The sequence below is a fragment of the Phoenix dactylifera genome, chromosome 2 (assembly GCF_051530095.1).
Source record: "Phoenix dactylifera cultivar Ajwa chromosome 2, Ajwa_hap1_PhDact_Kaust_v1.1, whole genome shotgun sequence".
Classification (NCBI taxonomy): Eukaryota; Viridiplantae; Streptophyta; class Magnoliopsida; order Arecales; family Arecaceae; genus Phoenix; species Phoenix dactylifera.
The window spans coordinates 9,464,172-9,490,663 of record NC_143191.1 but is presented as its reverse complement, the minus strand read 5'-3'; the positions used below and the strand labels follow the sequence as shown (position 1 = coordinate 9,490,663).

Genomic DNA, 26,492 nt, shown 5'->3' with positions numbered 1-26,492 from the left:
AGCACCGGATCGGTCACTATGCCGCCTGATCGAGAGACGCTCCCAGATTCAACCAAACGAACCCAAATATCACCGCTCCGAAGCTATCCAGCCGAACTAAACGGGCCTTATCGGGCCGTCAGCAAAAGCCTGGCAGGGTTAGCTTTTTAGACAGTCCACGGCTTGTCCTTTCCGGAAGCCCCTCATCTGGATTTCAAAAGCAAGGGGAACGCTAAGAACAGGTCGTACCAAAACAGAAAAATAGTGAAGATTTTGGTGCCCTGTCGTTCCTTCCGCTCCCAATCGGTTCTCTCTTGGATCAACGGCATCTTCTGTCCTCTCTGCTACTCCACACTTAGATCTGTATCTTTCTAAGCTAGAATAATGGTGAATGCTCGTTTGATTGGGATCAGGTAATCCCTTTTCATGTAGATCGAGTCTTTGTTCTTTTTCGCGAAGTTCTTTCGTGAGGTTTAGGCGAAGCTCACGAGGGGTTGGAATGACTGGTTGGAAAATGTTTGAACTGTTTGTTTAGGAGAGTTGACATGTATTGCTCTTGTTATTCTTTTCCTGACAATCCTGGTTCCCGTTTAAATTTATTTCTCGCAAATGGTATTAATCCGCAGTTTTACCATCTCGAGAGTTTAAGTGTAGATATTTTCACTATCTTCTCTAATTCTACCTGATTCTTGCTTTGTCTTGCCATCGACTTATTGTACTTCCTGGAGTTGCTTGAATTTTTGGTTGGAGTTCATTTATAATGTGAGTTAGGTTTTCATTGCTGATGCCTCCTTGTTCATATCAAGGCACTCATTACTATGCAATGACAGTTCGGACACACTACATTTCTCGCTGTCTCTGTGGTTTTACGATTATTTCAATTTTTGATGGCGAGATTTCGGATTGTCAAGGAACAATCTTGTATAGCTGTAGCATTAAATTTTTTTTGCATGTGATAAACTACCCCTGTAGAGGAAATTATGGTTTTTATGTAAGAGAGGATAATGTCAGTTAAGCTAATTGCTTACTAGTTTAGTATTAGTAATTATCATAGAAATCTGATAGCGAGTAGAAATCATTGAAATGTATAAGAATCTTGAAATATTAGATTGATTTTGAAGGTCAAACACCATTATGCATAGAGAATATTTTGGTTCTGTTCCCTAATGTCAAGCTCCTTGAATTTTTTAAGCATTTTTTCCCCCTGCTGTTTTGAGAATGAATGTGAAGAAACCTAAGGTCACTGAGTGCAGAATAGGCTTTACCCAAAGGTCTGGGAACAAAATATAGGCCCATCATCATGTTAGCCTAGATGCACAAATATAATTGATAAATCAATAATTAAATATTTCTAATATTCAAAAATCGTAAATAAGAAGAATAAACTAGCAAATAATTAACTTGACAATAGAATAATAAAATGAAGAAAGAGAGAGAGAGAGGATGGCCTGTGGATTGAAGCACGCTGATGCGTTGTTTCATAAAAGTTTATGCCTCCCACGCACGGGTCTGCAGGCATAGATCTTTTAGAGATACGACGATCCAGTACAGAACCACGTCTTCCCCGTCAGTGCGTCTCCAGGGAAGAAAGAAGAGCACGTTCACACTTGCAGATAGCTCAAAAGAAACTTAGAAAAATTATGAGGAGAAGAATTTTTTTTTTTATTTCTTTTCTCCCCAATGATCCTTAGAGCCCTTTTTATATAGGCTCTTGGAATAGGGAGAAGAAAAATTTTTCATCGTGTTTGAAATGATCCCTAGAGCCCTTTATATAGGCTCAGGCGCGTCAAAAGAAGCACTCTCTCCTTCCGCGGATTGATGACGTGTCTTCTTGTGCTCCTTTGATCTTGCGGCATGTTGCATCTTGGCCGCCCATGCTTCCTTCCTTCTTCGGAGGGCCTTTCCATGCTTTCTCTTGTGCATGGATGTATGACACTTGTCATGGCCTGCTTCCTTTGGGGATCTTTTCATGTTTACTCTCTTGCTTTTGCGTGGATGCTTGCCACTTGGTCGTTGACCAAGTCAAATATTTGGTTTTCAAATTTTAAATTATTTGATTTAATTCAACACATCATTTACCAAGTGCTTTCCTCACACGTAAGTTTAAATCTTCATCCCTCACAACTAAAAATGGAAGAGAAAGAGGATCTAGGGGAGAAAGAAAATGAGAAGCAAAAAGGAAGAGTAGAGGGAACAAAAGACTAAAAAGATGTTGATAAGGACCAAAAACAGGAAGAAGAAGGAAAAGAAGAAAAGGGAAATGGACAAAGGAAAATGATAGAAGGAAACAATAAAATATAAATGTGAAGTGGAAATCAGAGGATATACAAAACTGGAGTTTTAAATAAAAATGGAAAATGAAGAGAGATATAGAAAGGAAAGGTAGACATATGTGGTAACTTTGCAGAGCAAAGTGGTGCCAATCAGATTTTGGACTAGATCTGCACTTATTTTTCAAGTCTGAAATTTGATTGCAACTTAGGGAGGAAAAAAGAAGGCTTGCTTAACTTGATATAGCATGCATTTTCTTTCTGATGTTTCTCACATGTTCTTGTAATGCTTGCTATCTGGGGTAGTATTTACGTATGGAATGCTAACATAGTGACTTATAGCTGTTGAGCTTAAGCATTAGTGGTGCAATATTTAAACCATATGCCCTTTCAAAGATCCGACGCTTGACTATAAACCTTATTCTAGAATAGTCTAAGATGAAATACTCATATGTGAATTTGATATTGTCGAGTCTCATACCACTGTTGTGGGACCAATTGGGATGGTGTGAATATGTGTGGAATGTCCTAGGAAAAATACTTAGATTGTTGAATGGTTTTATGAAATAGGACAGAAGAGGGAATTGTTTTGCCTGTTATAATCAGACAAAAATTCAAATAGACCTGCCATAAGGTTTTGGTGTTGGGAAAGAGTAACAATGTTCTATTTGTTATCGGGGTAGATAGGAGAGCTTGTAGTTCACCTATAGTGAAATCCAGCAAACAGTGCATGTAGATTAATTTCTTCCCAAAAAGAAAACATATGACATAGGAGAAAGCTAATGAAGAAAATCAAATAAAGAATTGATATTAGATTACAAGAGGAAGAGACAATAGAATAGAGAAGGAACAAATAGAGGAGAAGGAGGTTTAGAAGGGACCGAACTGCAGCAATCAGAAATCTCTCATTCCTTCAATAATTTCATGTGAAATACATTTTGAGCCAGCCATAGCAAGCCCTTCTATAATTTTCTAGCACTTGTTTTGCATGTAAGTTAGGACTCTCAGTAGCTAACTAATCAATCTTCAAAAACTTTCCTAAAATGGAAATTCAAAAATCTCACAATATTCTACATAGAAAGATACACTAAACAACCAACAATCGAGTCCTAATGACATAATGGCTTACTCATCCCATTATATACCTAAAGTAGGAGACTCTCACACAATTCTACTTGAAATAGAATTCTAAAACCCACTCTTAAAAGAATACCAAAATGGAAGTTCTGAAAATATAAAAAGGGTCAACTCGTTTTTTGTCTGTGACCAGTAACTCATTCAAGTTACTTATCCTTAGGTAAATTTGCTAACCATCTTAATCAACAACCCAAGAATGTGTTGTTGATTGCAATCTAGGAATATAATAATAAACAATTTCAGATTTGATTTTTGTTTTTTTTCCCAAGATCTGAATTAGATAGGTTGAGAGCTGAAAACAATTTGGACATGGGAAGAAAAGACTGAAAGATCGGCTCTACAATCTTAAATGGTTAATCTTCGACCAGACTAAAGAGGAGATTGAGAGTAACATGGAGAGTTAAGAAAGGAGGATAACAATATTTTAATGCGTAAGAATGGTCTTGGAATTACAAAAGTAACTCTCTATTCAAAGGAAATCATTAAACTCCTTCATGTTTCTTTAAGTGCCCCTAATAGAGGCCAACCGCTTGAGATAGATGAGGAAGAGAAGGGCAGCATGGGAAGCACAGGAGGAGGTCCAACGGGAGAGAGGGAGGCAAGGATGCCCTTCCATTCTCTCTTTTTTCCTTTATTAGCACCGCTAGGTTGTTCATTGGGCCTAATGACTAAAGTGTAGCACATGGTATGGCTTGACTACTTAAAACTTGGTGAAGCACTACGAAAGAGAAAACTTGCCATTCAAACTCTTAGCTCTTGTATCATCTAAACTCATTGATAAATAACCCCCCTTAGAATCCTTACAAAATCAACTCTAAACCCTTAAAAAAAAACAACCAATTAATGACTTTCTTGCAGCCCAAAATCTCCTAGAATTCACCATGACTTAGTTATATTTTATCTTGCTTGCATTGATTCCTCTCAATCAAGAAGGCAGATATGACATGATTACCTTAATCCATTTTTAATTGCCACTTCTAAGCAAATTGACTAAAGACTAAGTTTAAGGAACTCCAAAAATCAACTACTAGAAACAATGCCATATCTTGTTATGATGAAGAAAGTAATTTCATTAGGTTTGAGGTTGGGTTATAAATTTTAAAGGAGGTTACATTGGATTGGGTAATGGACTGAATCATGGGGTGAGAGATTCTTTCCAATTATGTTCATAAATTTTTAAAATATGAAATATTTGTTAAAATTGAATGGATGAGTCAAATTGTAAAGGCATCAGATACAAAATATAGTTTCACCTAAGATATAGAGCATCGGATTGAACCATATGCTTTGGTTGGTTCCGTACCATACCAACTACGAACCTGGATGGTTTCTGGTCTTGATACAAGTTTGTGCCTAAACCGGTGCGAATGGGTTTTTACTGGACCAAACCGCTTGGAGCTACTCGGTTTCGAGTGGTTCGACCTGACAGGGGCCCTTTATCGGTTTGGGGCCTTAATTATTGAGGGAGAAAGGGTTTGACATGCTTTCCCCCCTTCATTTTAGGGCAAGAGGAGAAAGAGAGAGAGAGAGAGTAGAAGGGCGAGCAGGAGGTCTAATCCAAGTAATTGCCTTTTCCTTTTTTCTTTTTCTATTACACCCCATAAATGAGTAAAAATTAAAAAATATGGAAAAATTATGCCAAAATTTTGTATTTTGGCACGATTTCATGATATGTCATAGATCTTAGTCAGATTTACATAAGGATATAGCTTTTTTCATTTTTTTATGCTTATTTTATTTTTAGTTAACAAAAATATAGTTTGGATAAAAAGTTAATAGAAAAAAATAAAGATGTTTGGTTTCAAAAATTAATGTCATGCCAGTTAGGGAGGCGGAATCAGTTAGGGTAGTCTACCTCTTCGAGCCAATTAGGAGAGTCAGAGAGCTTGATCGAGCAAGGGTAAGAAAATGGTGCTTTGGACGTCCACTTAAACAAAGCAAAAAGGGAAAAGAAGGAAGAACCATTGAAGAGAGTAAATGAGGAGCTAGTTCACAGTGACTCTTTAAGACGATCAGGCGATGATGGGTTTGGTGGTCAGGGTGGAGGTTGTAGACAGGAAGGGGGTGGTACACAGTTGCTTTTGCTTACTCCATTCATTGATGAGGCCTACTTTGAGTATGTGACGTAGGATAGGGACCATGGGTATAGGGCTAGAGAGGACAGCATAACATGAAGAAGGAAGGGACCTAGAGGTGGTGGATACGATACCAATATGGCTGATGAGGTGGTGGTTCGAGTATGAATCCCAGACTATTGGAATCCCTCCACTGCTTAGGATCATCCTATACCAGATCATATCCTTCTATGCTGGGTTATGACTCATATGGATACATGCATGGATACATGCCATTTGAATCTTCATATTCTAATGGGTATCATTCTTGCCAGTCTTTGTCAAACTATGGATTAGATATTGCTGAATCCTTTTTGTATTTTTGAGACTGTGCGGGATAGAGTAATAGTATCAGCATGGCTATTTTGTATATATAGGCTACCAAGATCTTGGATGGGCACAATACCAAGACTGGGGTCAAACAAGTCCTAGGGCCCAACCTTGAAAGTGACCTAGATGTATATAAGGGGCATCATTACTTGACTTGGAATTGAATAGATGCATGTATGTTGCATTTTCAATTTTTTAATATAAGTATTTTATGTTTTCAATGTTACACTTAGTTTATTTAAAATGTATTATATAGTGGCACCATTCTTTAGATGTGTAACTTAAAAAAATTAAAGTATATTACATTAAAATATCAAAAATGAACTCATAAGATTTTATTTTCCACTCAAAATTAAATAGAGGAAGCTTAAAATCTTGAAAACTAAAAAATAAAAAACTCTATTTTTCTGGTGTATGGTACTGTTTAGTATAGTTTGACACCGGTATTGTACTGTACTATATTGGTCTCCTACTAGTACGCAATCTAACACCAAGTGCGGACCTTGGTTTCACTATCATAGGCACTTGTCCACAGAAAGAAACATCATTTTCTAGTGATCCAAGATATTTATATATCAATTTAATTATCCTTTTAGGTAGGATATATGGGAAGGAAAAAAGAAATCAGATTGCAAAGGGTTGCAAATATATGGCCTTTTGCCTTTGTTTTTGACTCCATGAATAACAAAATTTCTCTCTTCACTTTTTAAAAGTCAAAAATCCCAATAAGTTACATTTATGTGTTTTTATCTTATTTCTGATAAATAAGTAATTTTTGGACAGCCAAATATTCAAATAAATTATAGAAAATGGACTGCCTCATGTTTTAGTACGTGGACAATGTTTTAAGGGATTGTATGGTCCATAATACAGATCTAGCTCTAATGATTTTAATTGATGTCGATGCAAAGGATAATATCTGAATCATTTGGGGCCATTTCGATCTGGATCATCGACTGTATTTTTTTCAAGAACAACGAGAGGGGGAACAATTGCCAATCACTGTCTTTCATCGTTTGTTTCTTGGGACTGCTGCATCAGATAAGAATAGCGGCAAGTGCTGTGCCTTTATTTTGCCTCATGCTCTAGCCTTTCCCTAAAATAATAGTCTCCTGATGGGTAGGTCAAGCATTGCTCTCCACATTGCATATCTTGAACTTGTCTTTTGAAAATTAGATGGTTGCCACATTGCTCTCACTAGTGCTATTAGGAACCTCTAGAGTAGATTGACACATACTAAATGTCCTTCACAGCTTCTCTTTTGTGAGGTTACTTCTTTCATTTCTTCAAATATAGAGTGCCTAAAACCAGCCACATCGTAATGTATCATTGTTCTAAGTCCTGCTCGATATTTTGATTCCACTTCTTCAGCTTTGTAAACGTCAAATGGATGTATAATCAAAGAACTCTGTATACTTATTTCTAGGTTGTCACAACTGGCCACCTAGGCACAAGGGTGGCCACACTACCTAGGTGCTTGATGCTTTCTTGGTCTTAAGTTTGAGCAATTGCCCAAACACCAATGTTGGCACCTAGTTGCCTAATGCTGCTCTTTGTACTAGGAAGGTGCCTGTTTTTAAAATTGTTAAGCACTCTAAATTTCCAACTGTATTTAGTATTATTATCTTTAAGTGTGTTAAATGAATCTTGGATTGCATGTTTCTCTCTGTGTTTTATCATCTATTTGACTATCTTTATGGACATGCATTTCTTATCTACATGACTTTATTTTGTTCACTAGTTCTCTTTTTGGAGTTTGTGATGGGTTTTCTAAGATATTTTATCGATGCCGGATCATGTTGTGTTGTTCGAAAGCTTTAGATACTCAAAATCATCTAATAAAAAAATTATGTAAGGAAAACTTAAGTAGTTAAGCTGAAGTTTACATTATTGCATAGCTTAAATAGTTATTGACCTTACCATTTATGAATATGATGTGTTTTCTATATGTTTCCTATTGAGAATCATATATTATTGATAATTTGATCATAAAAGATGGTTTTACTAATTTCATTAATCTTGAGGGGTTTTTAACGCTAGGTGCTTGTCTAATCAAGTAGGCATTTTATGTACGTATTTAAGGGGACCATTGCCTAGGGTTGCTTAGGCAGCTTTACAACCTTGATTTATTTAGATTTTTCATTATCATCGTCTTACAACCTTGACTTATTTAGATTTTATATTATCACCCCCTTGATGAAGCTAGTGAAACTTCACAAATAAGTTTTTCTGGTCGTCCGTTAGTCAGAATCTTCTTTGCATGGTAGTTTTCATTACATTTGTACCGCTTTTCTGATTTGCTTGCTGAACCCATTTCTATCACATCGTTGCAACTCTCTTTAATTCTGCCTTAGCATGCTACACCTTTTCTTCTTTAGATAATTAACACCTGGCAAAAAATTGTCCTCCCAATTTTCTGGCAAAGCCAAAATAGCTTCCAAATTTTTTACCAAACACTACTATACCATTCAAAAATACTTTTGGAGGACCAGAAAGTGCTTTCTAGCTCTCTAAAAGCTTTGCCAAAGAGGGCCTTAGTCTAGCTCAACCGAGCCCACCTTCCTTTTTCATTCAACTTTCTATGATAGATTCTCCACAAGCATCTTCACGTGAGAACACGTGTAAGTGCTTGTTTAGTCACGTATCAATTATGCACCGGAAAGATCTTGGTTACCTATACAGGGTCAAGGAATTCAACTCATACCTTTCAGTTAGTCTTTATGGGTGAGGTCTTGGGTTGTTACAGATGGTATCAAAGTGGACATCAGCCATGGCCCATGGCCCATGTGGATTAGGGGATACTCCATTATGGATCCTTTTGGGGCTGGCCTTGGGCCGATCATGGTGTTTCTAAGTAGATTTAGATCCTTAGCCCAGTCAAAAGGCCAAGGCTTAAACCAGGGGATTATTTGAGGACTCGTGAGAGCATGTGTTTCGTCCTACATCGATTATGCATTGGAGAGACTTTGGGTACTTATATAGGATCAAGGAACTCAAATAACACCTTATGTCTTGCCTTTTTGGGTGATGTCTTAGGCCATTGGACTTCATTAGTTAAAAATATAATCATCTACAGTTTAGTTTTTATCAATTGCATTTCTATACTTTGTATGTTAGTAGTCACAACTTTCTCTTGAATTATTGTGTTGATGTATTTACTAGTTTCTATTATTAAATTTGAGGCTATTCTTAAATAAAATGTCATTATTTATTAATACTTGGTTTTGATATACTCAAATTGGATAGAAGTTTGTTTTGATGAGTATTTTGCCTATGCTCATTATTAGCATTATTTTTTAAATACGTTGTTCCTCAAAATTATTCTCATTACTGGTATAATGCATTAGCCCTGCCTGGTTATGCAGCATAATGCATCTATAAATTAGAAACTTCACAAACAACTAAGCTTTTCTGGTCGTTCGTTAGTCAGAATCTTCTATGCAGGGTAGTTTTCATCTTATCCTCTACTATATTTGTACCAATTTTCTGATTTGCTTGCTGAACCCATTTCCTTCACATCTTTGTAGCTCTCTTTAATTCTGCCTTAGCTTGCTGCACCTTTTCTTCTTCAGATAATTAACACCAGGCAACAAAATTGTCACCCTCAGCTTTCTAGCAAAGCCAAAATTGCTTTCAGGTTTTTTACCGAACATTACTATACCATTAAAAATATGCTTTTAGAGGACCAGAAAGTGCTTTTTGGCTCTCCAAAAGTTTTGCCAAATAGGGCCTTAGTCTGGCTCAACCTAGTACCCCTACTTATTCATTCAACTTTTTATGTTAGATTCTCAACAACCATATAGGTTTACACCCGTGCAAGTGTGTGTTTAGTCCCACATCAACTATGCACTGGAGAGATCTTGGATATTTATACTGGGTCAAGGAACCCGACTCATACTATTCAGCTAGTTTTTGTGGGTGGGTCCCGGATTGTTATAGATGGTATCAAAATGGATCCAGCTCATGGCCCATGCGGACTAGGAGATATTGCAGTATGGACCCTTTTGGAGCTGGCCATGGGCCGATCATGGTGTTTCTAATTAGATTTGGGTCCTTAGCCTAGTGAAGATACCAAGCCTTAAATAAGGGGAGTATTTGAGGACTCGTGAGAGCATATATTTAGTCCCACATCGATTATGCTCTAGGAAGATTTTGGGTACTTATATAGGGAACCCAAATAATGCCTTACGTCTTGCCTTTTTGGGTGAGGTCTTAGGTCGTTGGACCTCATTAGTTAAAAACATAATCATCTGCAATATAGATTTTATCAATTGCATTTCTATACTTTGTGTGTTAATAGTCACATCTTCCTCTTGACTTATTGTGGTGTTGGTTATCTATTTACTAGTACATATTATTAAATTTGAGGCTATCCTTCAAATAAAATGTGATTATTTATTAATACCTGGTTTTGATATACTCAAATTGGATACAAGTTTGTTTTGATGAGTATTTTGCCCATGCTCATTATTAACATTATTCTTTAAATACATTGTTCCTCAAAATTATTCTCATTACTGGTCTAATGCGTCAGCCCTGCCCTGGTTGTGCAGTACAATGCTTCTATAAAGCCTATACTGATGAATTTTGAGAAGAGCATCATAGAAGTTGATGGGTTGCCTATAGAACGGAGGACTAGAAGCTGGGTGACATAATTATTCCTCCTTGGTCCCAGAAGAACGTGGTACAAAGATGAACTGCTAACCATCTAGTATGGCTTTCTGAAGTTGAGGCTGCCCTTTAACTAAATGCGATTGTTTTCTAATACTTGGTTCTGATAGACTAAAATTTAGACCATTTTTTTAATGGGTGTCTATCCTCCACTTATTATTAGCATTAAATTTGAGTATACTGTTCCTCAAAATTATTCTTATTACTTGTATAACACGTCAGTCCAGCCTTGGTCATGTATATAATGCATCTACAGAGTCTGCTGATGAATTTCGAGAAGAGCATCGTGGATGTTGATGGATTTCCTAAAAACAGAGGATGAGCAGCTGGATGATGTAATTGTTCCTCCTTGGTCGGAGACAAAAAAACATGGTATGAAGTTGAACTGCTACTAACTGGTGGTTTTCTGATGCAAGTTTTCATCATTACTTCTACTATCTTAATCTTATTGCCAATGACACACTTGCAGAATGGAAATTTGTTTAAAACTTCAAAGTGGTCACCACTTCCACTAAGGGTGGCTCTTGTCCTCTTTGTTACAATATTTGGTGTATATATCTGCTATATCTGTATGAATCAGATAACTGTAGAAAGAACGACACTATTTGCAGCTGAGAAGGCAGAAAGTCATTGTGAAATTCATGACCTTTCACCTGAGGAGATCCCTTTTGTGCATTTTCCACAGCCAAAAACTTATAACAGGTACTTATTTCCATTGTTTTCGTGCTTTATATTATCTTTATGTTTGCATTTTCTAATCCATGCTGCTGGTTGAACAGGGGAGAATGCTCATGCACTCCTGTCCGGTTCTTTGTTATTTTATCTATGCAAAGATCTGGAAGTGGATGGTTTGAAACTTTGCTAAACAGCCATCCCAACATCAGTTCAAATGGGGAGATCTTTTCTATTAGGGAAAGACGAGATAATGTCTCATCTATCCTGAGGACAATAGATACTGTTTATGCCTTAGACTGGTTTAGTAGTGCTGCAAAAAATGAATGTGTGGCTGCAGTTGGATTTAAATGGATGCTGAATCAGGTCTGAATCTTACTCTTCACTTATCTTTCCATGTTTCATGCTCTTTAGAGTTTAGAGTATAACATCTTTAATTGTGTTTAACAAATGTTGCATGATATGCCAGGAAACAGATTTGATTAATTGTTTTTTTGAAGGTATTGATGTTTGTTGTTAAATGATCTCAGTAACAATTTAGTCAAATCCTCTCCTATCATTTGAATCACATATCCTTCTTTTAACAAGAGTAGGTTGCAGGCAGGGAGCTAGGTGGCATCCAAAGCCTTTTGGCTATCTTAGTGATTAGTGATTCATTTTCTTTTCTATATTCATAATGTATTTGGCCAACATGGTTAGAAACCCTTGCCTGAAGGTATGCTAAACATGACTGATATGAACTTAAATGCATGTCCAAAACCAGAACCTTTTACATGGAGGTGTAGTGTGGTTTTATTTCTGTCAGGTAATTTCTTGAAGACTTTGCCTATATTTTTTTTCGGAGACTAAACTTTCCAGCAATTGTCAAATGCTGAAATCTGAACCTACTTGAATCTTGGGGTGTGACAAAAGCTGATATAAATATTTACCATTCTCTAAGAAACCATATCATCGAAAGAGCATAACAAAGAATGAACTATGATCGATAACTTGAAGATAAATATCTACCTACAAACCAAAATAAAATCTTTTATATGCAATAGTATAACCTAAAAGATACAAGCAACTAAGCATGGACTAAGACATTGCCAAACACCACTTCAATAACCGCTAAATCTAAGCGGAACTTCAAAATGTCAAGAGTGTCTCTTTAAATAGATCTACTATGCCTCTCACCAATCACTTTGTGTAAAAGATGATACGAGCCACAGAGATCATCAAGTGAACTTCTACCTTGGAAAGATGATACGAGCTGCAGAGATCAGCAAGTAAACTTCTACCATGGTCAAGGAGTTCAAGCATCGCTTACAAAACAAATGACATTAAAACAAAACACATGATCAAGTTATCATTGGAAAGCTCAAATGGAAATTCACTGAAATTATGTTATAGAGAAATCTCAAAAGCAAAGATATATGGTACTGAAAAGGGTTCAATTAATTCACAAAATCATAAGCTGAATACTTGTTCAAAATAAAGGGCCAAAGAACAGTTGGTATTTTGAAATTCTTGTGTTTCACATAGTTTTGTATTACCTTAGAAAGTTTCACTTATACCTCAAGCCCACAAAAATTCTTGCCGCACACGAGGCCACATAAAATATTTACCAGTTTACTGGATGAGGCCACATTAAGTGATTGAGGTCCTCATATATTGCTTGACCAAGGGTGACATATCCTCATTGATAATTTGAATAAGGCCACATATACCACCTAAGAGGTTTGAAGAAATCCTTATTGATAATTCGAATGAGATTGAATATACAAGTTGGCTAGGTGTCCACATATGTCTTACATGTTTAGTATATTTTCAATTGTGAAACTTCACAAATGCCTTACAGAACATTATATGCTCCAATGAAAGCAAATTGATCTAGGAATTCAAAAAAAGAATGAATTTCAGGTCATAACACATACAAACAACTCTGAAAACATCAATTCAAAATTTCATAGGAGTCCGTAGTTTCCATAATAAAACCAAAACAAAGCTTCAAATTAATATAGTACCGAATTCCCAAAGAAGAATAAATCAAAAATTTTTGCACAACACATGGGTTTCAAAAATGTTTCCAAGTTGATATTGAATTCTAGATACTAGAGTTTGAAAAGTAACCTAGGTTTTAGGTATAATTTTGTGGCTTAAACTTTGAAAATAACACAAAGTTCCAAATAAATATATACTTTGGAAACCAGAAAAGAAACCATGATCTTCGAAAACTGCCGGGGATATTTAACGTTCTAAAGACTATTCTAGGCTTAAAATTAACTTCAAGGTCAAGTACATAAAGTCTAAATCGAAGTTATGATGATTGATACAAGTACTCATAAAAAAGACAGCTTTGAGAAGACTATAGTTTCAGAATTTTCAAAAGGAAAATATAAATGTATGATCGGCTGTAGGATTCAAAAATACAACGCTGAAATCTAAGATGTAGAAGTCACTTATCGTTTAAATCCAATGAAATCCCAAAAAACCTAGCCAAGTTCCCTTTATGCTTCTTCTTCTTCTCTCCTTTCTTCTTTCCCCTCCTTTAGCTAATCCTCCTTGCCTTTATTTACAGTTGGTTAAGCAGGTGGTGCCCATGAGGTCAAGTCATTTACTAAGTGGGTTGCCTAAGTAGGTTGGCTTCCTTAGGTCATATAACTAGGTTAGTTGCATAAGTGGGTGCTAGGTTGATAAACAGATAGACTAAGTTGGCTGGATCTAGGTGTTCAATACACAGACTGCTGTAGAAATGTATTAACAAATAGATAGCCTTATTTACATGTAATAGTATCTACTCTATATATAATGGGAAAGCCTAGCCTTCTTTCCCCTCCTTTAGCTAATCCTCCTTGCCTTTATTTACAGTTGGTTAAGCAGGTGGTGCCCACGAGGTCAAGTCACTTACTAAGTGGGTTGCCTAAGTAGGTCGGCTTTCTTAGGCCATATAACTAGGTTAGTTGCATAAGTGGGTGCTAGGTTAATAAATAGATAGACTAAGTTGACAAGATCTAAGTATTCAATACACAGACTGCTGTAGAAATGTATTAACAAATAGATAGCCTTATTTACATGTAATATTATCTACTCTATATATAATGGGAAAGCCTAGCAATTTAGCACATGTATTAGAATCGGTGTGGTATGATACACCTGTACCGTCCGATTCGGGCCGGTATGATGAACCATGGCTGGGAGTCTAGCGCATGCTACTCTAAAGCCTATGTTATTATCCTTTTCGAAAAAGGGAGGCACTAGCACTTGCACCTGCATTGCATGTGCCGGGGGCTCTAGTTTAAGTAATTGAAATTTACTTAAGATATTACATATAAATAAGGAATTAATTGCCATTCAAATTCAATTAATTCTTAAAACTTCAAATTTCACAAGGATAAATAGTTGATTTTCCAAATTTGAATTTTGGCTCTAAGTCAAAATTTTATCGAAGGTTAGCTGAATCGGTACCAAGACTTGTACCAATCGGCAACTAGTACCATATTGACACATGGTGCACTATGGTGTTTCGGTTCTGAATCAGCATGCCATATTTTTTTTTAGTTTTTTAAGCTTTAATGAATAGTAATCAATTTTTTTTGGTTTTTTGAATGATTTTAAGTGTAATATGATGTTTCTTGATATTTTTTTTGATATTTTTGTCACTGCGGTACACCCTAAATGATGATTCTTGATATTTTGGAGTGATTTTTCTACCTCAATGTGGCATTGCTTTGAAACAATGCTATCTTGGAGAGGCAAAAAAATCTGGTAAATTTGTGTCATTGGATTTGCTGCCTCCAGGTTTTTGCGTTAGTATCAGGCCAAGTTAAAAATGTAAAGAAAAAAACTAGTGATCCTAGTTTTGCATGCTATGAGAAGCAATATTAAATATTTTAAAATCAATTAGTAAGATACAAAATATAAAATGATATAATCAATCATATGTATTTAAAGTACAACATGTGTACCAATATCTAGAATCTTGTTGACTGGCGATATCTTTTGTAGATATCTTGATCATTATCATACTCAGAGGCACAACAACCAATCCTTCTAACCAAGCGGTGTTGTAATTCTATACGCTCATCCTATAAAGAGCGTGCTCTGTGTTATAACCAATCTTTGATCTCTGACTGAAGCTCTGGTTTTGAGAGGTATTTTTTGGCTGATAATACGGCTTCAGAAAGACCTATCCGAACATGCTAGCCACAAAATCCAACCCATAAGGTGCTTCAGACTGCATTAGATAGTATCTACTGGAAGACGATGCCTCAGAACCACCATATTCATATTCGTATAGGTCATAGGCTGCATGTGGCTATAGATAATAGGATCCAGCATATGACTCAAAATTTGATACGTCTATAGATCTTATTCTATGTGTGGGATTATTTGCAGCTGCATCGTGTCCTCCTGAGTGACCTTGAGGTGTCTGTCTTCTATATACAATTGTATCCATGCGGGCTCCTACTTGATCAATCATCTCCTTCCTCATTCTGAGAATGTACATGGTGTTGTGCGCCTGATCGGAAGCATTAACTGACTTTTGGAAGAAAGTCTTTGCATCACAGTATATCAAAAAGTTGATGGTCTGTCTGATAGAACCAGTCCAATCATCACACATCATCGTTAGTCTATATATGTGCCACCTTTTCTGGTACAAGACAATTTACTTTTGTAGCTTCTTGTTGTTAAGAAGCTCGCCATATATGTCCTTCGGTCCTGGAAGATCTGCATTCGAACCAGAAGCCTATATGGAGGAAATGGCAGCCCTATAGTTCGTGTTGTTTGCTACTTTCGTTGGAATGTGGTTGAAGTAGAACCATGATCCAATTGCTTGCTACATCTTTTTTCTTATCCTTCTTTAGTATGCTGTCACCCTTTACTTATTCGAATCTCTACTGGAGAAGTTATACAGATCTACATCATTGATGGTGGCTCCTGATGGAATTCTCTGGAGGATTTCTTCCTACTGCCAGAAGCCTTCAACATAGATGTAATACGGCCACTATCTCTACGAACGACTTTTCTAACTAAGAAGGTGCTTCTGAACTGTAAATCTGCCTTGGTCACAGAACCAAAGCTCGATTTGTAGTGAGGGCCTAAATCAAGCACTATGATTGGCCATCTCATCCTGCTGCCACCGATCATTTAGATTTGTCTGAATGGCAGTCTAGATCTGTGTCTCCTCGTCATCTAGAGCAGGCGTCTACTCTGACTCCTTGGAGTGATAAAAAAGTGGTTTTGCCACTTAATGGTCCAACTCCGCTTTCTTTTTGGCATTTCTCTTTTTTGCTGTTCTGAAATTAGCAAATTGCCTTTTCATCAGCTGCTGGACTTGTTGTGGGTATTTTTGGTACATAGAGCCGTCAGTATAACCACCAACTAGGTGCTGCTTTAATCTGGTTATTCCTCCTTCCTTGAACTCTGTATTGTACCAATTGCTCCTTCAGTGGTGCCGATCCATAAGTATTTGCCTATGTCCTAAATAATATCACACTCTAGGTCTTTTTTAGTCTTTGATGGATCAATTCTTGTAGGTTTATCAAGCACATTAGTTTATTAATTATTTAAAAATAGTAAAAGTTCGTTATGCTGAAAAAGTATATTTTCTACTTTAGAAAATACTTCTAACTTATCAAATACATAGTACTAATTTTTATATTTTTATGTTATTTATATTTTTTAATAATTTTTAATTTAAAAATAGTTTTAAATATTATAATTTCAGAAAAAAATATTTTTTATTTTAGAAAATAGTTCTGAATTATGTAATACGTAGTACCAATTATTTATATTTTTTATATTGATGATATATTTTTAATAATTTTAATTTAAAAATAATTTTTAAATATAAAAATTTTAGAAAATTAATTTGAGCTCCGATTCATGCAGGGTTATCTTACCATGAATGCTGCATATATTTTTTAAGTCCGTGGGCATGAATCAAAGGTTACTTATTTTTTTATTTTTTTCAAAAATTTGGGCTTAAACTACTATGTACATGATCGTATTTAACTTGAATAGATGGATACCAAATTAAGGTCGAAAGTAGCTTGCATGCCCATAAACAAGCTTCTAATTTTACAGTTATTTTTTGGATCTTATTTTTTTTAAATTTTTATCCAAAAATATATTTTTTAATTTTAAAAATTATAGATTTAAAAAAATAAAAATTTTAGTCTTATTTTTTAGATCGTCAATAGATCTACAATGTATCATAAATTCATGCTAAAATCGAAAATTGTGGCATGATCTTCCTTATTTTGGAATTTTCTTGGCATTTTTTGATATTAAAAAAGGGAAGAAATGAGGTAGGGGAGAGCTATCTTACCTTGTTTTGCGTTGGATCCTCCTTCAATTGTCGAAATCACGGAGTTTTTGATGAAATTGGGGGGGTTGAACCCGAAATAATAGGATGGCCCGGGAAGGCCCAAGAGGCCTTCTCAGGTCTCACTATTATTAAAAAAGGAAGGGGGGCGAACTAGTTTGAACTAGTGTGAATTGTTCGGTTCAGAGCAATTCTGGGGTGTTTTCGGAAAATAGGGCTGAATTGTCTCAATTCTGCCCTAGCTCGGTTTAGTACGAGGTGAATTAGGTAGTTCGGCCTGATTCGGCGGACTATGATTTCACCTTTCAAATACTAAGATACTTCTTAAATTTTAAAGTTTCATGAATACTATTATACGTAATCATTACTAAAACCCAAATACTTTGCCAACAAAGTTCTATAAATTAGTCTTTAAAGCAGGTCACCTAAAATGATGTTTAACAACATATATCACTTCAACAAACTAGTTTATTTCCAATTTTGCATAATATATATATATGTATGTTTTTTTTAATAAATTATAAGTTGCTTTATTACAAAAATTATAGTTTGTATACATTCTTTAAGAGAACCCTCAGTTATTGAGTGTTGATAATAATTACAGATTTTGGATTTATAGTTATGCAACCATGGAGAATGCTCATTTAAGAAATATGTCAATAAATAGGCAAATTTCAAAAAAATGATTCAGTTATTTCATGAACTATTTCTAAATAATCATGAGTTATTCAGTAAAAGTTGCTTGTAACTTCATTTATGAAATTTATTATCTTGGTGTAAAGTTTGCAAAATAACTTGTTATGAAAATTTTTGAGAATCTTGAATTGTTTTTTTATAGAGTTTTATCACTAGAGCTATTGGAACAACAGGAATAGGAAAGGCATAAAGGCTTGTAGAGCAAGGATTGTAGAAGCAGTACCGACATGCATCCTGGTCAGCGACCGGTACAGTACGGTACCGGTCCATACTGTACTGAATTGTGATGTACTAGAACCACAGGGAGGGATTCTATGATCGAAGGGATTCTATGATCCATGATACAGATTTGTTTAATGATTAGTTGATTCGGATCGAAGGTTGAGTTTTGGATCGTTTGGGGTCTTTTTGATCTGAATGTAAGTTCTAGATCATGGATCTTAAGATTTTAATACTAATGGGCAAAGTACGCCATCTCGGTACCGTGCCCCGTACCAGTGCCATCCTGTTACTGTGTCGATACGTTTGGTACAGGGGTCGGTTTGGCGTACTGAGTGTCAATATACCCTTTGTACTACATACCGATACCAAATCAGTATGGTACCATACTCCGTACCATCTAGTTTGGTATGGTATTGTACACCTTGGTAACGGCCTTCATGGACCTTTCACCTTTTTCTTGTTATTTTGGGGAATGGAACATTTCCCTATTCATTTTCACAATCTGTATTAAACCTTTGAATTACTTGTTGTAAAAAGAAGAATAAACTCTGTAGGCTCAAGTATTTTATATGCCCGTCTTACATAAATTAACCTCATTTGTATATTTGATTTTGACTTCTTGAGCGTGTTTTGGGTGGTTGGCCAAGCATAATGCATGTTTTTTTATTTATTTAAGTATTATCATGTAGAAATGTTATCTCATAATATCTGATACATACATTATTTGTTTTCTAATGATCTATTGCATTTTTATTACAGGGAGTTCTCCAACATCCCAAAGAAATACTTGACTACTTCAATTTAAACGGTGTTTCTGTGATATTTCTCTTCCGGAGGAATCTCCTGCGTAGGCTCATCTCTGTGCTAGCTAATGATTATGACAGACATGCAAAGCAGTTAAATGGAACTCACAAGTCACATGTCCATTCAAAGGAAGAGGTCACCCCCTCCCCCCAGACCCACAAAAACACACACAAGATGTTATTATACGATCCATACTGTTGTGCTGTTTGTGTTTATGTTTTCATCCCATAATTTACCATCTTCACACTAAATGTTCTTGCAAGCTTGAGAGATAATAGTTCATGAAAGAAAACTCTCATGGCCTAATATGTACAAAGATATCATACTATATTATAAACTTCAGAATTTATATGAGCACATAGCTTAGCATTCAAAACTGATTTTATATAAAAACCCTTGAAATATATATATTATGAATAAGTTCTCACGTTTTAGTAAAAAGAAAAATAGTGGACGAAAAGGCATATTCACATGTAACCTCCTCAAAATTAATTTCCTTAGGTCCTTGAGGTGTTTTGCATAAAAAAGTAGTATAACTGGAGTTAAGTAATGAACTTCCCATTTCTATTTGTACCTGCACCTCAACATTCTTGGGTTGTATGTCAACTTGCCTTTCCACCACAGATGGGCACTTTGTGCTGAATAATTAGTTTAAAATGGTGCAATTTGTGTCACTATTGCTATTAGGGGTATACTTTTGGAAGGTCTGTGATTTGACAGGCTCAAGGACAAAGAAGACATCTACCTCTTATTATATCATCAAAGAGAAGGTATAGTGAGCACTGTTCTCATGGAGTTGTAGTAGGATAAATTTTGTCATGATTGTTATTAATAATATTGCATGATGCTTTATTTCACATGGTCAAGATATCAAGAAACTGTGTCGATGTTCATGAATTCAATTTTTGGACACATGTGAGGGGAACTTTTGTTGTTACCTATACATTAAGCAATCCACTGTGTAGAGGTATAAGTGTGACCTTCACCTATATTAAGTATTCAAAATATGGCTGTGTTAACAATTTGCCACAGCTATGGACTTTAGTAATATATAGATTATGATAATAACACAAAAAGGATTATGAATAACTTAGTGAAATATACAGACATAATATTCATAGTCTATTTAAGCTTGCCATGATGAAGACTCTTTGATTTGGTGCTGGTAGTAGTCATTTACCTTGATCTAATATCGTTGCTCAAATGATTTGGTGGTTAAATGAATTTGTTTTATCAAATATTATTTACTTTTCTTGGTAATGGTAGCTAAAACATAATTCAATAATCAAATAGTTACATAACATTGCTTGGCGATCTACTTGTGATAGGTTGTTCTTCGGAGCCTTTATTTGTATTAGCATCTTCTAGATCCAGAGATGGAAAGGGACTTGATGGGACTTTGGCAACTTTTAGGATGTTGAACTTTAGAGTTTAGAACAAGGTTCATTGTACCGGTATTGAGAGACCCTCTTCTCATGCCCATCCGTGATATTACCCAAAATCGGCAAGTGCCGATCAATACAACATGAAACTAGGTGAAACCAGTCAGTGTTACCTAGTATAGGCTGGTTTGCCCCTTGCATGATACTAGTACCTTACCAGTACAATACAATAAGCTTTGGTACTAGACAGTAAAGACTGGTTTGGCAAACCATGGTTTAGAAAGACCTGCCTCTCCCCATGGGATGGAGTGTTTAGGGATTGCTGTAGATATCATGTCTCATGACTCAAAACTTATTCAGATCTTGAGGGGTGGCTATCATAGTCGATCAGAATATTGAACCATCTTTAAAATAGGTTGTGAAATCACTCAGAGCATTCACAAGGTATTGTCTGAAAAGCCATACAATCATATTGACTTCCTTGCTGCGTGTAACTCAAGTCAACTTAACTAAAACTTAGTTTCAATCATTTTTTTTCATGTCCATAGGATGTGACAATAGTTTTATGCTAGGTGTCAACCGACTGCATCCCTTCTCCTTTATTCGGGCTTGGATTGGCCATGTATGAAGTATTATACATAGTTGGAGTTTTCCCTACCGGGTGTAGAAGCCTCCAAAATGTTAGCTCAATGTGTTCTTTATCATTCGATTTGTTGCAAAGGAGTATATGAAGTGATTATCGAGAAGCACTTGCTAAAACCACTTGTATATAGTTTCTTTTGTTTTTCTCCGTTCCTTGCAATGCATCTTTAGTCTAATGAGGTGCCAAGTTGATTAGCAAATATACATCATAAAACATTGTTAATGAAGAAGAAAAGAAAGCCTATGTATAGGTTTTTATCGAAGCTGGTGCTGATGTGTCATGGGGTGAGTGTTTTCTCCTTATCCACACCCCATGTAGTGACCCAACCTGAAAGTCTGGACCAGTCAAGTCCTTCACTGTGCAATATTCCATCTGCATGACCAAGCATGCACCTTTATTTTTCTTGCCTGGCAACCCTGTCAAACCTACCTCCTGCAACATCCCCAAGTGCCTGTAAGAAACTTGACCCATGAGTCAATGGCAACACTTATGCTCATGTCTGTGTCTCAATTGCTGTCCCTAGGACTGCTTTGCAACTAAGCATCTCTATACTATTTCAAGGTCTTGCCTTTTAAGCTTGTATTACTCAGTCTCAAACATCTTTGCATCAGCACTATTACCCCCAGGCAATTATCTATCCACTGTCCTCTAATATTGTATGTCGACAAGCGAAGCTGCCAAGCCAACATGTCCTGTAGGTCTACGAGCCACAGATGGCTGTGCACATCCAAGCCCACCAGGTTTTGGCTATCCAGCCACCCACAAGCACTTATGCCACAGTCTTGGTCTTGCATCCTTGATATTACTCCATACATAGCTGTACCATCCAAAAATGTTGTCCATAGCCTGCTTGCAAACTATTGCACTTTGCTATAGAATTTTTTGTCCAAGTTCATTCATCGAGTAAAATTTCGTCAGCTACAACACCTCCATGCAACCCATTGTCCAAGCCAAATGTGGGTGGTGATTCAATGATGCTTTCACGCGAAGAAAGTAGAATCCTTTCGTGCAAAAGATACAACCCGTTCCACATCTACTATTGCGTGCGTGCTCATTGGGAAGGGAAAAATGTAAACATGTGACTGGCTGAGCTCATGCTCATAGGGATGAAAAAACAGAAGAAGAAAAGGAGCCCCACAAACCTGTCTTCCTCCCTCCATCCCGGCGACGGTGGCTGAGCCAAAGACGACCATCATCAGAAAAAAAAGGTAGGGCTTAACCTCCCTTTTGTTCCTCCTCCCTCCGGTCAACGAGCTGAAGCATCGTCGGAAAAAACGGGGCTGAAGGCATGTCCTGACTAGGATGGCCATATCAGTACATGACCCATCCGGGATGAAGGTGGGATGGTCGGGATAGAGGATGGAAGTGCCTTTCGGGGTTCCACACTCGTTCCACATGCCGTAATCTCACTAGAACGGGATAAGATGTCTGGGACAGCCCCCATCCCACCGGGATTTCAATTCTAGCACCTAATTTTGTTTAGTAGAATTTACATTTTTCTCTCCGAGTCATTATACAGATTTCCATATTTGAGCCTTCTCTTTAAAACAAACTCCTAAAGAACTTAATTCTCAAAAATCAAAAAATTTTTTCTAGGAAAATAATATTTTCTTGATTTTAAAAAGTTATACTTCGCTTCACAATCTTACAAATAGTTGTTTTTGTTATGCTTTATTATTAGATTGCAGAATATCTCTTTTCTGAACATGTTTCAGTATTGTGTTACACATATGTCATCATCTATTGGACAATTCATTTGTGCAACGAAATGTCTTCTTTATGATCTCAGTAAGTTTTTCATGCTAAAGAACTACTAATTTATGTAGTTTATTGACTGCTGGAATACTTCTTTTTCCTTCTTGAGTTGTTTTCTTAAAAATTTATGTTGGATCAAGTATCGCATTTATCTTAAATTTTTGCTAGCATTGGCTTTATCTGGTTGTATCGTTTTCATGTGCTTGTTTTGATTTCTTTTTTCATATTCTTAAAATTGTTTCCATGTTCTTTTTTCATGATTTCTAAATGATAATAGAAGATCCTGATTCATTGACCAAGTAAAAGATGGAAGACCTACACCTCAGTCATAAATTCGAGGAAGCACTGAACTAGCAAATAAAAGTCGATGAGAAGTGGGTACTTCCTATGACATTTGCAGGATCATCAAGTCAATCCTTCTTGTGATCCATTGTTGTGTGCCTCTCTGACTTCAAGAAAAAATTAAAGCATGCTTTATGTTCTTTTCATTTTATTTATGTATTGTTCTTTTTCCTAATTAAGAATTTAGCATTTTTAAATTTGTAAAGTTAATCCATTTGTTAAGAAAATGAATTGCTTGCATCCTTTGACCTTTTACTATCTCATTACTTTTAATTATCTGCTACTGGTAGTGTCTTTTCTATTTTTTCCTGTAGGGACGAGTTTATCGTACATCATCATTGTAGAATAAGAATGATCGAAACAACGATTTATCCTGGACCGAACCATAGGTACAAGGAAGCTTTTCGCGTTAAAAAACTGTTAAATTGGGAATGCTATTTTGTGATATTTATGTAAGCATTTTCCCACTTAAAAAAACAGCATTAAATAAAAAGTTCTTTCCATTTATTTGCTTTCATCATCGGTCAGATGGACTAGTTTTGTGTTCAAGGTACTGTGATGTCTTTTATTTTTTTCCCCCTACATTCAGGACCTTATATGGTGTGTATTTTATATGACATATCATCTTCTCATGGGTTTTGTGAAATATCTTTTCCCAGCCACCTTGTTAACCGCTTAACTTTTTGGTGTATGCTTTAACTGCACATTTCAGGCTGAGATACTTGCACGATTTAAACCCACAATCAATATTGCACTATTGTTATCCAACCTTGGCCATGTTGAGAAGACCATCACAGATTGCTTGCAGCTTTTCAGCAGTACAAGGCACATAATATTATATTATGAGGATATCATCAATAAGCATAATGTAAGCTAGAAACAACCTGCCTACAATAGATTTTCTTTCATTGTTGCTTTTTAACTAACCTTGTTTTACTGCTTTCTCTATGCAGGATTTATCTCATGTACAAGAATTTCTAGGAGTACCTAAGAGAAAGTTAGTAAGTCGTCAAGTTAAAATTCACACAAGACCTCCATCAGCACAAGTCATGAACTGGGAGAATGTGTTCAAAATGCTTAATGGAACGAAGTATGAGCGTTTTCTTCACTATACTGATTATAATAGTTAGTGTTCACATAATTGCTATCCTGGTTTCTCCTCCTGTTAGCCAATACTTGTCACAATTAATCGGGTTAGCTATATTATTTTTTTGTGGATCGATATTACCAACTGTTACAAGTTACAACATTGTGTACTATAAGATTGAATGAAAGCACATATAAAACAAAACACAGTGGATATATTTTAAAGTGAGAAAATTTTGCAAAATTCTTTTATCAAAAGACTTGCCTTTGCTTCTTGTTTGCCAACTTCTACAGTATGCAACTGTCACTTTCATCTGTGAACTAGGATACGCAAAGGAACCGTAAGTTGGCTGTTATATTTTTGAAATATTAATATAAATTTCAGAGTTTATGAGGTCCGAGACTTTTGGTTGTGCCATCTTGGCCTTCTTTCATGGCTAACAGTTGACAGTCCAAACTCCAAAGTGTTACCCATGTATTTTCGGATGAATTCCTTGGACTCATGGTTTGAGAGCATGAACATCATAATCTAGGAGAGTTCTATTCCTTTTATTTTGCAAGAAGACTGTTGCGATCGTAAGGTAAATTTACCAGAGGTTGCGATCACTTATGTCAACTGTACTCACACAGCTAGATAGAAAGTTTGGCAATCTAAGATATGAGTTCGTGAATATCTAATTTGAATGAGATCTTAATAGTTATAGTCAGTTTTATTATCTGAACTTCTGAAGAGGCTAGAATTGGTTTACAAAAATTCTGTTTCAATTGCACTCTGGCAGATGAACATACATCCAAAAATGTAGATGTACCAAGATAGGACTAGAAACATGCATTCTTATAATGGAACACTTATTTATTTTTCTAAATATGTGTCTACATGACTTGGCACGGCTAAAGAGAGCTTATTCTAATTGTTTTCCCTGAACAAGTTCGCTTGGTATATTCGTAGCTATGGTTTCAAATTTGTTTGCATTTGAATTTCATATCCCCTCATACAAATTTTGGTATATAAGTAGGTTTCTAGTTGTTATTTTGAAGCAACAATAGAGAGCCTGCGACACCAGGACTTTTTGGAAGTTGCATTTAGTTCCTGTGAAATTCATCCAATAACATATCTGGATATAATAGTGCATTCTAGGTAATAAAACATAAAGACAGACCTGCTTGTTTATTTGTCCAGTCTCCAATGGTTATAATAGTAGCATAAACTACATCAGCTTTATCTATCATGAAGTGATTCATGGGAAACCAGATCAATGCACTACTAATTTTAATAGTAACTTAGATAATGCTATTTGTATATTGCTTCATTGATGTTACAATGCACCTCTTGGACAGTCTAAAACCAAGACAAACCTTGAAAACCGAGATGCCTTGGGAGCACAATGATGCAACTTGTATGAACTATTAGTTCTTCTGAAAAGGAAAAACCTAAGAGAAATTGAGAACACTAATTGATGCTCCCATGTAAATGGCAGCAGATTATGTCACATTAGAAATTAAGAAAAAAGAGTTAAAAAGTTATCTGTTTCCTTATAATATGCAATCAAGGGTCCTTAATATGAGTTTGTGGTCCTAGGCATTCAAGGGAAGATCTCTTAAGTCTGCAGGTCCAATGGGAGGTGAAGCTTAATTAAGATTAGGTAAGGCAACGTAAGTAAAACTTCACAGTAATCAGATGCCTATGCGTCCAGACATCGAGTGAATTCCTGGAAAATGGTTCATCTTTAAAAGCCATCCTGATATGTTCATTTATAGGGTGGTCTTGTCGTAGGGGTTTGAATGCGTATTACACATGCTACATGTATATGTACAATGCATACCCCGAAGAAATGATGCTCCTCCTGAAGGCAGAGCAAATACAATGCCCGTCAAACTCTTGGTGAGTCATACACTAGTGTGGAGAAGCTTAGAGCTTGTAGACTATGTGATGTGAGAGTGTACCAGTTTTAGAGACTCCCAGTCCATGTTTGTTCTCAAAAAAATTATATGATATTCAAATAGTCTTTTATGTCAAGTTGCTATATTGTTATTGTAGCATGTACTGTTCATGGGTACTATCGGGAATGCGCTACCCAA

General features: G+C 36.0%; 1 protein-coding gene across 6 annotated transcripts; it reads left to right on the top strand.

Annotated features, from left to right (window-relative positions):
• Positions 1–131: 131 nt before the first annotated feature.
• LOC103720593 (uncharacterized) lies at positions 132–24,671 on the top strand. 6 transcript variants are annotated; one of them, XM_039132613.2, is made up of 8 exons: positions 132–392; positions 10,384–10,541; positions 10,758–10,873; positions 10,971–11,203; positions 11,281–11,539; positions 19,161–19,340; positions 24,040–24,195; positions 24,281–24,671. In XM_039132613.2, exons 3-8 carry the CDS (start codon positions 10,871–10,873, stop codon positions 24,455–24,457), a joined length of 1,008 nt encoding a protein of 335 aa, XP_038988541.1. In that variant the 5' UTR covers positions 132–392; positions 10,384–10,541; positions 10,758–10,870; the 3' UTR covers positions 24,458–24,671. The 6 variants fall into 6 exon arrangements, with proteins under 6 accessions (XP_038988541.1, XP_038988551.1, XP_038988552.1 ...); XM_039132623.2 differs by having other exon boundaries at positions 135–392; positions 10,384–10,514; XM_088715247.1 differs by having other exon boundaries at positions 154–392; positions 10,729–10,873.
• Positions 24,672–26,492: the final 1,821 nt, after the last annotated feature.